Source organism: Stigmatopora argus, chromosome 8 (genome assembly GCF_051989625.1).
Source record: "Stigmatopora argus isolate UIUO_Sarg chromosome 8, RoL_Sarg_1.0, whole genome shotgun sequence".
Classification (NCBI taxonomy): Eukaryota; Metazoa; Chordata; class Actinopteri; order Syngnathiformes; family Syngnathidae; genus Stigmatopora; species Stigmatopora argus.
In genome coordinates, this window is record NC_135394.1 from 19423499 (window position 1) to 19438228 (window position 14730).

Genomic DNA, 14730 nt, shown 5'->3' on the forward strand with positions numbered 1-14730 from the left:
AGTATAGTAAGGCTTTTTTGTAAAAACGACCATGTATAGTAAGGTTTTTTTTCTTAAAAAACGACATAGTATAGTAAGGCTTTTTTCTTAAAAAAACGACATAGTAAGGCTTTTTTATTAAAAAAACGGCATAGTATAGTAAGGCTTTTTTTAAAAAAGCGACATAGTATAGTAAGGCTTTTTTCTTTAAAAAAACGACATAGTATAGTAAGGCTTTTTAAATTAAAAAACGACCTATTATAGTAAGGCTTTTTAAATTAAAAAACGACAGTATAGTAAGGCTTTTTTAATAAAAAAATGACATAGTATAGTAAGGCTTTTTTCTTTAAAAAACGACATAGTATAGTAAGGCTTTTTTAATTAATAAACGACATAGTATAGTAAGGCTTTTTTAATTAAAAAACGACATAGTATAGTAAGGCTTTTTAAATTAAAAAACAACATAGTATAGTGAGGCTTTTTTCTTTAAAAAAACGACATAGTATAGTAAGGCTTTTTAAATTAAAAAACGACATAGTATAGTAAGGCTTTTTTCTTTAAAAAACCGACATAGTATAGTAAGGCTTTTTAAATTAAAAAATAACATAGTATAGTAAGGCTTTTTTAATTAAAAAACGACAGTATAGTAAGGCTTTTTTTTAAAAAACGACATAGTTTCGTAAGGCCTTTTTCTTAAAAAAACGACATAGTATAGTAAGGCTTTTTAATTAAAAAACGACATAGTATAGTAAGGCTTTTTTTAAAAAAACGACATAGTATAGTAAGGCTTTTTTTTTTTAAAAAACGACATAGTATAGTGAGGCTTTTTTCTTAAAAAAAGAACGACATAGTATAGTAAGGCTTTTCTATTAAAAAACGACATAGTATAGCAAGGCTTTTTTATTTAAAAAACGGCATAGTATAGTAAGGATTTTTTCTTAAAAAACTACATAGTGTAGTAAGGCTTTTTTCTTAAAAAAACGACATAGTATAGTAAGGCTTTTTTCTTTAAAAAACCGACATAGTATAGTAAGGCTTTTTAAATTAAAAAACGACAGTATAGTAAGGCTTTTTTTTAAAAAAACGACATAGTATAGTAAGGCCTTTTTCTTAAAAAAAATGACATAGTATAGTAAGGCTTTTTTAATTAAAAAACGACATAGTATAGTAAGGCTTTTTTTTAAAAAACGACATAGTATAGTAAGGCTTTTTAAATTAAAAAATGACATAGTATACTAAGGCTTTTTTCTTTTAAAAAAACGACATAGTATAGTAAGGCTTTTTTTCATAAAAAACGACATAGTATAGTAAGGCTTTTTTTCATAAAAAACGACATAGTATAGTAAGGCTTTTCTCATGAAAAACGACATAGTATAGTAAGGCTTTTTTGTAAAAACGACCATGCATAGTAAGGGTTTTTTTCTTAAAAAACGACATAGTATAGTAAGGCTTTTTTCTTAAAAAAACGACATAGTAAGGCTTTTTTATTAAAAAAACGGCATAGTATAGTAAGGCTTTTTTTTAAAAAGCGACATAGTATAGTAAGGCTTTTTTCTTTAAAAAAACGACATAGTATAGTAAGGCTTTTTAAATTAAAAAACGACCTATTATAGTAAGGCTTTTTAAATTAAAAAACGACAGTATAGTAAGGCTTTTTTAATAAAAAAATGACATAGTATAGTAAGGCTTTTTTCTTTAAAAAACGACATAGTATAGTAAGGCTTTTTTAATTAATAAACGACATAGTATAGTAAGGCTTTTTTAATTAAAAAACGACATAGTATAGTAAGGCTTTTTTTTAAAAAACGACATAGTTTCGTAAGGCCTTTTTCTTAAAAAAAACGACATAGTATAGTAAGGCTTTTTAATTAAAAAACGACATAGTATAGTAAGGCTTTTTTTAAAAAAACGACATAGTATAGTAAGGCTTTTTTTTTTTTAAAAACGACATAGTATAGTGAGGCTTTTTTCTTAAAAAAAGAACGACATAGTATAGTAAGGCTTTTCTATTAAAAAACGACATAGTATAGTAAGGCTTTTCTATTAAAAAACGACATAGTATAGCAAGGCTTTTTTATTTAAAAAACGGCATAGTATAGTAAGGATTTTTTCTTAAAAAAACTACATAGTGTAGTAAGGCTTTTTTCTTAAAAAAACGACATAGTATAGTATGGCTTTTTTTCTTAAAAAATGACATAGTATAGTAAGGCTTTTTTCTTAAAAACGACATAGTATATTAAGGCTTTTTTATTAAAAAAACGGCATAGTATAGTAAGGCTTTTTTTCTTAAAAAACGACATGGTATAGTAAGGCTTTTTTTCTTAAAAAACGACATAGTATAGTATGGCTTTTTTTTCTCAAAAAACGACATAGTATAGTAATGCTTTTTTATAATTTAAAAAAAACGGCATAGTATAGTAAGGCTTTTTTTCTTAAAAACGACATAGTATAGCGAGGCTTTTTTTCTTAAAAAACGACATAGTATAGTAAGGATTTTTAATTTAAAAAAACCGCATAGTATAGTAAGGCTTTTTTCTTAAAAAACGACACAGTATAGTATGGCTTTTTTTCTTAAAAAACGACATAGTATAGTAAGGCTTTTTTCTTAAAAAACGACATAGTATAGTATGGCTTTTGTTCTTAAAAAACGACATAGTATAGTAAGGCTTTTTTATTAAAAAACGACATAGAATAGTAAGGTTTTTTTCTTTAAAAAACAACTTAGTATAGTATGGCTTTTTTTCTCAAAAAACGGCATAGTATAGTAAGGCTTTTTTTCTTAAAAAACGACATAGTATAGTATAGCTTTTTTTCTTAAAAAACGACATAGTATAGCAAGGCTTTTTTTCTTAAAAAAACGACATAGTATAGTAAGGCTTTTTTATTTTAAAAAAAACGGCATAGTATAGTAAGGCTTTTTTTCTTAAAAAAACACATAGTATAGTAAGGCTTTTTCATTAAAAAACGACATAGTATAGTAAGGCTTTTTTCTTTAAAAAAACGACATAGTATAGTAAGGCTTTTTTCTTTAAAAAACGACATAGTATAGTAAGGCTTTTTAAATTAATAAACGACATAGTATAGTAAGGCTTTTTTAATTAAAAAACGACATAGTATAGTAAGGCTTTTTAAATTAAAAAACGACATAGTATAGTGAGGCTTTTTTCTTTAAAAAAACGACAGTATAGTAAGGCTTTTTAAATTAAAAAACGACATAGTATAGTAAGGCTTTTTTCTTTAAAAAACCGACATAGTATAGTAAGGCTTTTTAAATTAAAAAATAACATAGTATAGTAAGGCTTTTTTTCTTAAAAAACGACAGTATAGTAAGGCTTTTTTCTTAAAAAAAACCGACATAGTATAGTATGGCTTTTTTTCTTAAAAAACGACATAGTATAGCAAGGCTTTTTTTCTTAAAAAAACGACATAGTATAGTAAGGCTTTTTTATTTTTTTTAAAAACGGCATAGTATAGTAAGGCTTTTTTTCTTAAAAAACCACATAGTATAGTAAGGCTTTTTCATTAAAAAACGACATAGTATAGTAAGGCTTTTTTCTTAAAAAAAAACGACATAGTATAGTAAGGCTTTTTTCTTAAAAAAAACGACATAGTATAGTAAGGCTTTTTTCATGAAAAAACGACATAGTATATTAAGGCTTTTTTCTTAAAAAAAGACATAGTATAGTAAGGCTTTTTTAATTAAAAAACAACATAGTATAGTAAGGCTTTTTTAATTAAAAAATGACATAGTATAGTAAGGCTTTTTTCTTTAAAAAAACGACATAGTATAGTAAGGCTTTTTTAATTAAAAAACGACACAGTATAGTAAGGCTTTTTTAACTAAAAACGACATAGTATAGTAAGGCTTTTTTCTTAAAAAAAGACATAGTATAGTAAGGCTTTTTTCTTTAAAAAAACGACATAGTATAGTAAGGCTTTTTTAATTAAAAAACGACATAGTATAGTAAGGCTTTTTTAATTAAAAAACAACATAGTATAGTAAGGCTTTTTTAATTAAAAAATGACATAGTATAGTAAGGCTTTTTTAATTAAAAAATGACATAGTATAGTAAGGCTTTTTTCTTTAAAAAAACGACATAGTATAGTAAGGCTTTTTTAATTAAAAAACGACACAGTATAGTAAGGCTTTTTTAACTAAAAACGACATAGTATAGTAAGGCTTTTTAAATTAAAAAATGACATAGTATAGTAAGGCTTTTTTCTTAAAAAACGACATAGTATAGTCAGGCTTTTTTCTTTAAAAAACGACATAGTATAGTAAGGCTTTTTTCTTAAAAAACAACATAGTATAGTAAGGTTTTTTAAATTAAAAAACGACAGTATAGTAAGGCTTTTTTTCAAAAAACGACATAGTATAGCAAGGCTTTTTTTCTTAAAAAACGACATAGTATAGTAAGGCTTTTTAAATTAAAAAACGACAGTATAGTAAGGCTTTTTTTCAAAAAACGACATAGTATAGCAAGGCTTTTTTTCTTAAAAAAACGACATAGTATAGTAAGGCTTTTTTATTTTAAAAAAAACGGCATAGTATAGTAAGGCTTTTTTTCTTAAAAAAACACATAGTATAGTAAGGCTTTTTCATTAAAAAACGACATAGTATAGTAAGGCTTTTTTCTTTAAAAAAACGACATAGTATAGTAAGGCTTTTTTCTTTAAAAAACGACATAGTATAGTAAGGCTTTTTAAATTAATAAACGACATAGTATAGTAAGGCTTTTTTAATTAAAAAACGACATAGTATAGTAAGGCTTTTTAAATTAAAAAACGACATAGTATAGTGAGGCTTTTTTCTTTAAAAAAACGACAGTATAGTAAGGCTTTTTAAATTAAAAAACGACATAGTATAGTAAGGCTTTTTTCTTTAAAAAACCGACATAGTATAGTAAGGCTTTTTAAATTAAAAAATAACATAGTATAGTAAGGCTTTTTTTCTTAAAAAACGACAGTATAGTAAGGCTTTTTTCTTAAAAAAAACCGACATAGTATAGTATGGCTTTTTTTCTTAAAAAACGACATAGTATAGCAAGGCTTTTTTTCTTAAAAAAACGACATAGTATAGTAAGGCTTTTTTATTTTTTTTAAAAACGGCATAGTATAGTAAGGCTTTTTTTCTTAAAAAACCACATAGTATAGTAAGGCTTTTTCATTAAAAAACGACATAGTATAGTAAGGCTTTTTTCTTAAAAAAAAACGACATAGTATAGTAAGGCTTTTTTCTTAAAAAAAACGACATAGTATAGTAAGGCTTTTTTCATGAAAAAACGACATAGTATATTAAGGCTTTTTTCTTAAAAAAAGACATAGTATAGTAAGGCTTTTTTAATTAAAAAACAACATAGTATAGTAAGGCTTTTTTAATTAAAAAATGACATAGTATAGTAAGGCTTTTTTCTTTAAAAAAACGACATAGTATAGTAAGGCTTTTTTAATTAAAAAACGACACAGTATAGTAAGGCTTTTTTAACTAAAAACGACATAGTATAGTAAGGCTTTTTTCTTAAAAAAAGACATAGTATAGTAAGGCTTTTTTCTTTAAAAAAACGACATAGTATAGTAAGGCTTTTTTAATTAAAAAACGACATAGTATAGTAAGGCTTTTTTAATTAAAAAACAACATAGTATAGTAAGGCTTTTTTAATTAAAAAATGACATAGTATAGTAAGGCTTTTTTAATTAAAAAATGACATAGTATAGTAAGGCTTTTTTCTTTAAAAAAACGACATAGTATAGTAAGGCTTTTTTAATTAAAAAACGACACAGTATAGTAAGGCTTTTTTAACTAAAAACGACATAGTATAGTAAGGCTTTTTAAATTAAAAAATGACATAGTATAGTAAGGCTTTTTTCTTAAAAAACGACATAGTATAGTCAGGCTTTTTTCTTTAAAAAACGACATAGTATAGTAAGGCTTTTTTCTTAAAAAACAACATAGTATAGTAAGGTTTTTTAAATTAAAAAACGACAGTATAGTAAGGCTTTTTTTCAAAAAACGACATAGTATAGCAAGGCTTTTTTTCTTAAAAAACGACATAGTATAGTAAGGCTTTTTAAATTAAAAAACGACAGTATAGTAAGGCTTTTTTTCAAAAAACGACATAGTATAGCAAGGCTTTTTTTCTTAAAAAACGACATAGTATAGTAAGGCTTTTTTATTAAAAAAACGGCATAGTATAGTAAGGCTTTTTTTCTTAAAAAACGACAGTATAGTAAGGCTTTTTTCTTAAAAAAACGACATAGTATAGTAAGGCTTTTTTCATTAAAAAACGACATAGTATAGTAAGGCTTTTTTCTTAAAAAAAACGACATAGTATAGTAAGGCTTTTTTTCTTAAAAAAACGACATAATATAGTAAGACTTTTTTCCTTAAAAAACAACATAGTATAGTAAGGCTTTTTTCTATAAAAAAACGACATAGTATAGTAAAGGATTTTTTATTAAAAAAACTACATAGTATAGTAAGCTTTTTTTTCTTAAAAACGACATAGTATAGTAAAGGATTTTTTCTTAAAAAACGACATAGTGTAGTAAGGCTTTAAAAAAAAAACGACAGTATAGTATGGCTTTTTTTCTTAAAAAACGACCATGTTTATGAAGGCTTTAAAAAAACCCACACAGTATAGAAAGGATTTTCTCTTAAAAAACAACATAGTATATATAGTAAGGCATTTTTTCTGAGGCCCACCAACGAATCGGGCGGCGGCGAAGTTGTTCGCTCGCCAACTTTTGGCGCTCGCCTTCCGTCCAACATTTTTGGCGTGGGCGGCAATGCGTCTCACCTGCGGTCTTTTTGTCATCTTCCTCAGCGGCGCCCCCAATTGGACGCCGGGTGGAATTCCATCACCGTGACGTCAAGGGACGTTTCCGTTTTGTCGTCGACGTCCAATCGCCCTCCTGCCAATGGAAGGAAAACATTTGTTTTTTTTTTCCAAAGCGGGAAAACGAGAAAAACATTTCTGCCGAGCGCACATGTGGAAGTCATCATTTGTGTTTGGGGGAAACCCCGCTGGATCCCTCCCTCACTCCCGCCTGACCGCCGCCCTCACCGCATTCCAACCCTCGGAATTCCAATTGGACCAATGACGTGTGTCACTGTCCCCCCAAAAATGTCTAAAAAAATTGGAAAAATACAGTGGTACTTCGAGATACGAGCTTAATCCGTTCCGGAACTGAGATCGTATGACGAGATTCTCGTCACTCGAGCGGATGTTTTCCATTGAAATGAATGGAAAACAAATGAATTGGTTCCAGCCCTCCCTCTGAAAAAACACCAAAAACGGGATATTGGATTGGAAAAAATGTTTTGATTTCTTCTCATTCGCCATCTATTAACAAAGTAACAAATAACTAGTGGTTTAATAGTAATAACATGTGTTTAATCGAACTAAAATTGGGCAGATTTCGCCGACGGGAGACAGAGACGTTTGGGGGGGTGGGGTTCGTTTTTTTCTCCACGACAACGCACTCGTAAACGGAACAAACACTTAAATGAACTTGGATTAATATATACAGACACTCAAACATACGTTTAATGTAACTTAACAAAAAACTGAATTCTAATTTTGTTGTAATCTTTTGTTACCTTGGTTTTCCGGGTTGGCGGTTTGCCACGCCTCCACCCACCCTCACGTTCGCTATCCATGGACTGTTTGCTGTTGTACTATTGCCTTCAAAATATTCCCAAAATGATGCACACAAATGTCCTCACAATAGGATAACGCACGACGATCACTTGCCAACGAGAAATAGTCTTTAAAGAACGATCGCGGGAGGGAGCTTCTTTCCTTAGAAAGAATAACAGGAAATACAATAGTTGAGCTTACCCACCCACGTATTGATTGTGGCTAATGAAGTTTTATTCTGAGAAAGGTTGCCATTGCCTATCGGTGTTGTGTGCACGAGTATACTTCATTACCCAGAAAGCCCTCTTTTTGCCCCCCGCGCATGCGCGTTGTGCGTTTCCTGGTCCTAGGAGAAACTCGTCTGAATTAATTAATTCTGTGCTCGTAGATATTGTTATACACGAAAGAGATGCAAAAAAGACCTGGCTTGGTCGCATCACGAAATTTTGATCGCATGACGGGCCAATTATTGGATCGAAATTTCCGCTGTAAGACGAGAATTTTGTATGACGAGCGGTCGTATGACGAGGTACCACTGTACAGGAAAACTCAACTTGGGCCACTTGCTTACTTTGGTGTGTTTTGAGAAATAAGGGAGGGATTTGGAACAGATCAGAAACAAGCCACTTCCCCCCCCCCCCCCGCTTTAATTATCAACGGCGCTCACCAACCTGGTTGGATGGCGGCCCGCCACGGCGGCGGCTCTGAAGAAGGCGCTCGCGTCTCGCCGTCGCCGCGGTAACCTTCGCGCCGACTTTTGGTGTGTGTGTGTGTGTTTTGTGGAAAGGAAGCGTGCCAAAAGCCAATAATGGCGGCGGCAGCGGCGGGGGCAGCCATCATTTGAGTTTCGATTTCTGGACATTTTTTTTTTTTTAAAAATCCAGCCAATTTCAACAGATTTGACACCATTTTAACTTTGATTTGAGCAGATTTCCCCGTTTTTCCAACGCTTTGTTTTGCCGGTGGTTGTCAGGGCGACCCCAGGAGGGGGCGGGGCGGGGCCGGGCCGGGCCGGGCTTCGGGGGAACCCCGCGCAGCTGTTTTTGATTGTCCGGCCGCGCCACGCGCCAGGCGTTAAAGCGTGGGGGCGGAGTCAAATGATGGCGAGAGGGAGGCTCCGATTTGGCCTGCTGGTATTCCTACTCCTTTTGCCTTTTATTTTCAGCATTCATTCATATTTTCAACCGCTGATACTCACAAGGGCCACGGGGGGTGCCGGAGCCTATCTCAGCCGACGACGAGTTAGCTTACAATCAGCCTAGCATGCATGTTTTTTGGGGATGTGGGAGGACGCCGGAGTGCCTGGAAAAAAAAACACGCGGGCAGGATCAAATTACTTGTCTTCTTATTACCTATTTATTAAATATGTATGTATTATTTATTGATTATTTCTTTGTTGTTGGTATTTTTGCACTTTGTGGTGAAGCTATGAATCTCATTCTACTTGTATAATGACAATAAAAGCATTAAAAAGCTAAAACTAACTTTATTTGTTAATGTGTCATGTGCACATGTGTCAAAGTGGCGGCCCGGGGGCCAAATCTGGCCCGCCGCATCATTTTGTGTGGCCCGGGAAAGTCAATGATGAGTGGTGACTTTCTGTTTTAGGATCAAATTCAAATGAAGAGTGTAGATGTGTATTAAATTTCCTGATTTTCCCCGTTTTAAATCAATCATTGTCATTTTTTAATCCATTTTTCTGTATTTTTAGTTCAAAAATCATTTTGTAAAATCTAAAAATATATTTAAAAAAAAGCTAAAATAAACATTGTTTTAGATCTATAAAGAACGGAATATTCAGGTCTTTTAATCAATTTATAAAAATATATATATAAATACATATTATATCTAAAATGGTGAAATCAAGTTGACGTTAAAGCGGCCCGCCAACCAACCCGAGTCTGACACCCTCGAACTAACTTACGGGTAGTTAGGGCCACTTCCAAACTAAAAGTCAGATGACATCATATTGCCGGCCGGGCCACTTTCATGGTGGGCGTGGCTAAGCGCCCGTTTGCCCATAATTTGGCTGTAGTGAGAAAAAAGCCGCCGTTTGGTTGGACCAAAAAAGGCGCCCTCACGTGACGGTGGGCTGAGAACCTTGGATCATTTCTAGGATTTTAGGATTGATTGATTGATTGATTGATTGAATAAGGGAGAGAGAGCACATATAAATATGGTATTTTTTTGAAAGAGAACCCCCGCCCATTCTGGCCATCCCATTCGGAAGGAGGCCCCGTGCGGGTCTCCCCTTCCCGAGGAAGGAGGCGGGCCCTTTAAAAATAACCCACCTATAAAAGCCAGTGACTTTGCAAGAAGTCAAATCAGAGGAGCGGATTTTGCGCACTTTAGCTGTCAAAGTTGTTTTTTATCAAGTACATTGTTTCACCCATTGCTTTGTCACGTTGTTTCAAAAAAAAGGTTGTTTTTTTTTGAGTTGCTTGGTTTTAATCACCTTTTTATCATGTTGCAATTAATTAATTATTCTTGTTTAACTCGTAAATTGTTAGCAAGGGTCAATTTTTTTCATTTTTATGACCATTTTGGACGTCCTTGTCAACGGCGGGAAACAATTCAATGGAAAATATTCTCATTCATTTTTAAAACATGTTTTTGGTTTTTAATTTTCCACAAAGTAGAAAACAGGAACTATTTCATTTGTTTGTTTTAAATAGTAAAACTAATCTTCAGTAATGACTTGAAATGTATATTTTTATTTTAGATTAAAAACAAAAGAGATGTTTTTTTTAAGTGACTTAATGCTACTTTCCTGATAAACTTTTAGTTTCGAGGCCATTGCATTTCTGTTTAAATTCATTCGCCTGAGCATTTTGGACGTCTATCACCGTCAATGGCGGACCACGGCGAAAGTTTTTTTAAATAAAAAAGGCCTTACTATACTATGTCGTTTTTTAATTTAAAAAAGCCTTACTATACTATGTTTTTTTTTAAAGCCTTACTATACTATGTCATTTTTTAAAGAAAAAAGTCTTACTATATTATGTCGTTTTTTAAGAAAAAAGCCTTACTATACTAAGTCGTTTTTAATTTTAAAAAAGCCTTATTTTAGTATGTTTTTTTTTAAAAAGCCTTACTTTAGTATGTTTTTTAAAAAAAAGCCTTACTTTAGTATGTTTAAAAAAAAAAAAAGCCTTACTATACTATGTCGTTTTTTAAAGAAAAAAGCCTTACTATACTATGTCGTTTTTTAATTTAAAAAAGCCTTACTATACTGTCATTTTTTTTAAAGCCTTACTATACTATGTCATTTTTTTAAGAAAAAAGTCTTACTATATTATGTCGTTTTTTAAGAAAAAAGCCTTACTATACTAAGTCGTTTTTAATTTTAAAAAAGCCTTATTTTAGTATGTTTTTTTTTAAAAAGCCTTACTTTAGTATGTTTTTTAAAAAAAAGCCTTACTTTAGTATGTTTAAAAAAAAAAAAAGCCTTACTATACTATGTCGTTTTTTAAAGAAAAAAGCCTTACTATACTATGTCGTTTTTTAATTTAAAAAAGCCTTACTATACTGTCATTTTTTTTAAAGCCTTACTATACTATGTCATTTTTTTAAGAAAAAAGTCTTACTATACTATGTCATTTTTTAAGAAACAAGCCTTACTATACTATGTCGTTTTTTTAAGAAAAAAAGCCTCACTATACAATGTCGTTTTTTAAAAGCCTTACTATACTACGTCGTTTTTTTTTAAAGGAAAAAAGCCTCGAAGTGAACCGAAACATTGGCAGGAGATTTTGACAGGCCTGAAAATGAAAATGTTGCTTGGACAACTTCCACTTTCACCCTGTGTGGCGGGAGCGAAGGGGGCGGGGCCAAGTGGCGGGGCCAGGGGGCGGAGTCAGAGCCAGGGAGGAGAATAAATGCGGACGCGAGGAGACGTTCGACAACATTCCTCGGCTGCCAAATCGGACAAATTGTGCAAAACATTGTGACAAATTTGACTTTTTGGGGGACCTAAAACGGACCATGGCTTCCAGCGGAGCCCTTTTACCGTCATTTTCCACTTTTGCCATCCATAATCAAGACGTAGGTACCTGTTTTTGTTGTTGTTGTTGTTTACATTAGACGATTGGTAAAAATGGATTGTCCCTTAAGTCATTGCCATTGACAAGAACGGGTGTCTAATTGATTCAAACTGGGAGGAATACTAATTTATTTGGGCTGGGAAGTGGGAAAATTTAAATAAATAAAAAATAACAATACATTATGAAGTGTGCGTATTGTTTTTAGATATTTAACTGTTAATTATGGGGTCACTTCTTGCTAAAGTTGACTTGGGGGTCAGTTTCTACATATTTTAGGGCACTTGTTGACGATTTTAGGGAAATTCCTAATTATTTCTTGCTCATTGGCCACTTGTATTTGATAGAGGGGCATTATTAGGTCACTTCCGGGTCATTTGTTTTCACTTTTTAAAATGTTTACATTTATATATTGCTATCTATGGCTTCTGAACCGCAAATAACAAGAAATATCGCCATTTAATGTATTCGTGCCATGCTAACAAGCATCGAAAGTGACAAACATTGCTGCAAACGCTCATACTTACGCACATTAATAACATATCTATCCGACATTTGACATAATGTACATGTGATGCCCGTCCCAGACCCAACATGCTCTTTCTAATGTTTACTTTATATCTATATTGCTCTCAACGGTTTCTAAAATACAAATACATACGTAACAGCAAGTCCCTTATCACTTATCGTATTCGTGCTATGCTAACGGGCTAGCTAATGCGGCGGTCGGCCAAAGTGACAAACATTGCTGCAAACGCTCATTTATGCACACCAATGACATTTAGATATTTAAAAAAACGTTATTATAGGTATGTACTTACTTGTCAATGGCAGCCCGGACATTTTAAAACGTCGAAAAATATGAACATGCCCCATTTGACCTGGTGCCTGCCTGCCTGCCTGCCTGCCTGCCTGCCTGCCGGTGGGCTTTCGCTTGGGTGTCCGAGAATATGCCTAATTAGAACCAATTTGAAAACTGGCCACTAGAGGGATCCAAACCACGAATAACGGAAAACAAAGCCCTCTTTTGACTATTGCTTTATTTTTTTTAGGGATTCAAGAGGGAAATTAGCCTTCCTGGCAAACAAGCTTTTATTTGCCTCTACCATTATGGCGTCAGGGCGGCCATCTTGGTAGAGGCAAGAAAGCGTCAAACTCCATGCATTGACATTAAGTTAAAAAAAGGAATATTTTTTTATGAATGGCAAAGCATCTTGCGATTTCCCTGTTGATTGGCCGTTGAGGGAACTAGAAGTCCAATCCAATGAAAGCGGAAGGCTGGCAGCCAACGAACAAACTTCACTTCAAATGGATCGGACGTCGAATAGGGATAAACTCACGGACCGACCGGTAAAAGGGCGATCGGACGCCACGCGTCTCGCTTCTTTTTTTGGCGGCGGCGTGGGTGGCTGGCGGCCATCTTGGGTGGGTCAACAAACGCTTGAATTTAGGGCGGTAATGCTCCACTCGCAAGGGATTTGCGTCCAAGCAACAGCAAGGAATGGGGAAAGCGACCAATCTTTAGGGACTTCACATTCAGAAGGAACATTTGCATTGACGAAATCATTTAAAAAAAAAAAAAAACTATTAACAAGGCGCAGTCGTCATTACAGCATTGTTTTTTTTGTTAAAAAGTGTTTTTTAATCGGCAACGTCAACCTTTAAAAATAAATATTTCCAGAGGAGGCCATATTATTTTTTTAGGGATTCAAGATGGAAATTAGCCTTCGTCTATAATCTTACATCTATATGTTCATTAAATATGTATTGTCCCTTTATTGAAATCAATCCAACTCTCCATCCCTCAGGTGTGGGCGGGACCGGAAAAGGAAGTGGAGGAGGACGTGGAGACCTTCCTAGACTTGGACTTTATCCTGTCCCACAGCATCGTTGGCACGGAAACGCCCGGGTTCCACCAGCAGGACTTCCGGCCACCCCCGGAGTCGGCCCCTCCCCCCGCGCGCCCGCCGCCGCCGCCATCGTACGGCGGGCCGATGGCCGACGCGGACTCGGATGTGGACGCCCGGTGTTCGGGTCCGGGGTCTTGGCCCCGCCCTTTTGCGCCCGGATGCTTCTCGGGGGCCCCTCTGGACCCGGGCCGCTTCCCGTGCATCAAAATAGATCCCAGGGCCTACGGGGAGGTCCCGGGTGCCGTGGTCCCGCAGAACTTTCCGGCGGTGAAGCTAGAAAGCGACGGTGCCGGTGCCCCGCCCTGCGCCCTGTCCGACCCCCGAACGCGGAGGATCCCGACGCCCCCCCTCAGCCCCGACGACGTGATGAGGCGCCAGTTCCGGTTGGCCTTTCCCTGCGGCGGTTTTCCGGCCCCGCCCACGCCGCCCTCGTCGCCGGCGGCGGTCGGCGGGACCCCCAGGGGGCGTCGCCCGTGGCCCCGCAAACGCACCGCCGGCCACGCGTGCACCTACGCCGGCTGCGGCAAGTCGTACACGAAGAGCTCGCACCTCAAGGCGCACCTGAGGACGCACACAGGTGAGCAATGTTGTCGCTCGTCGGCCATTTTGAGACAGGCACGCAGGTTTCATTAGAATCAAAGCAGAATGCAAATTCAACCCATTTAAAGAGGCGGGTCACTTCATCTCGTTTTTTTTTAGGGGAGAAGCCATACCACTGCACGTGGGAAGGTTGCGGCTGGAAGTTCGCCCGTTCGGACGAGCTGAGCCGCCATTTCCGCAAGCACACGGGGCACCGCCCCTTCCGGTGTCACCTGTGCGAGCGCACCTTCTCCCGCTCGGACCACTTGGCCCTGCACATGAAGAGACACGTGTGATGTCCACCGCCTCCAAGAAGAAGAAAAAAAAACCGTCGGACGACTGCAGCGCGATGGCGCCCTCGCGCGGACATGACAAGGAATAACGACAGAAAAAAAGAAAAAAAAAGTCGGACGACTGCAGCGCGACGGCGCCCTCGCGCGGACATGACAAGGAATGACGACAAGGTTTTGAGGCGAAACCGCTTTTCCGGTTGCCAAGTTCCACTTGTAAACAAGAAATGTAAATACAAAGTCCTATTTTTGTGTGTGTACATAAACTTGTAAGATAAAAAAAGATGATCAC

The 14730-nt window shown here is 35.2% G+C and overlaps 1 protein-coding gene and 1 long non-coding RNA gene across 2 annotated transcripts; one reads left to right on the forward strand and one right to left on the reverse strand.

Moving 5' to 3' along the window:
• Positions 1–6531: 6531 nt before the first annotated feature.
• On the reverse strand, positions 6532–12580 carry LOC144078876 (uncharacterized). The gene is made up of 3 exons (XR_013301346.1): positions 12481–12580; positions 8818–8921; positions 6532–6891 (listed from the first exon to the last, which is right to left on the reverse strand). It is a non-coding gene; the product is annotated as an uncharacterized LOC144078876 (long non-coding RNA).
• LOC144078873 (uncharacterized) lies at positions 11539–14610 on the forward strand. The gene is made up of 3 exons (XM_077607297.1): positions 11539–11663; positions 13468–14146; positions 14269–14610. The coding sequence occupies exons 1-3, from the start codon at positions 11604–11606 to the stop codon at positions 14442–14444; spliced, it is 915 nt and encodes a 304-aa protein (XP_077463423.1). The 5' UTR covers positions 11539–11603; the 3' UTR covers positions 14445–14610.
• The last annotated feature ends 120 nt before the right edge of the window (positions 14611–14730 follow it).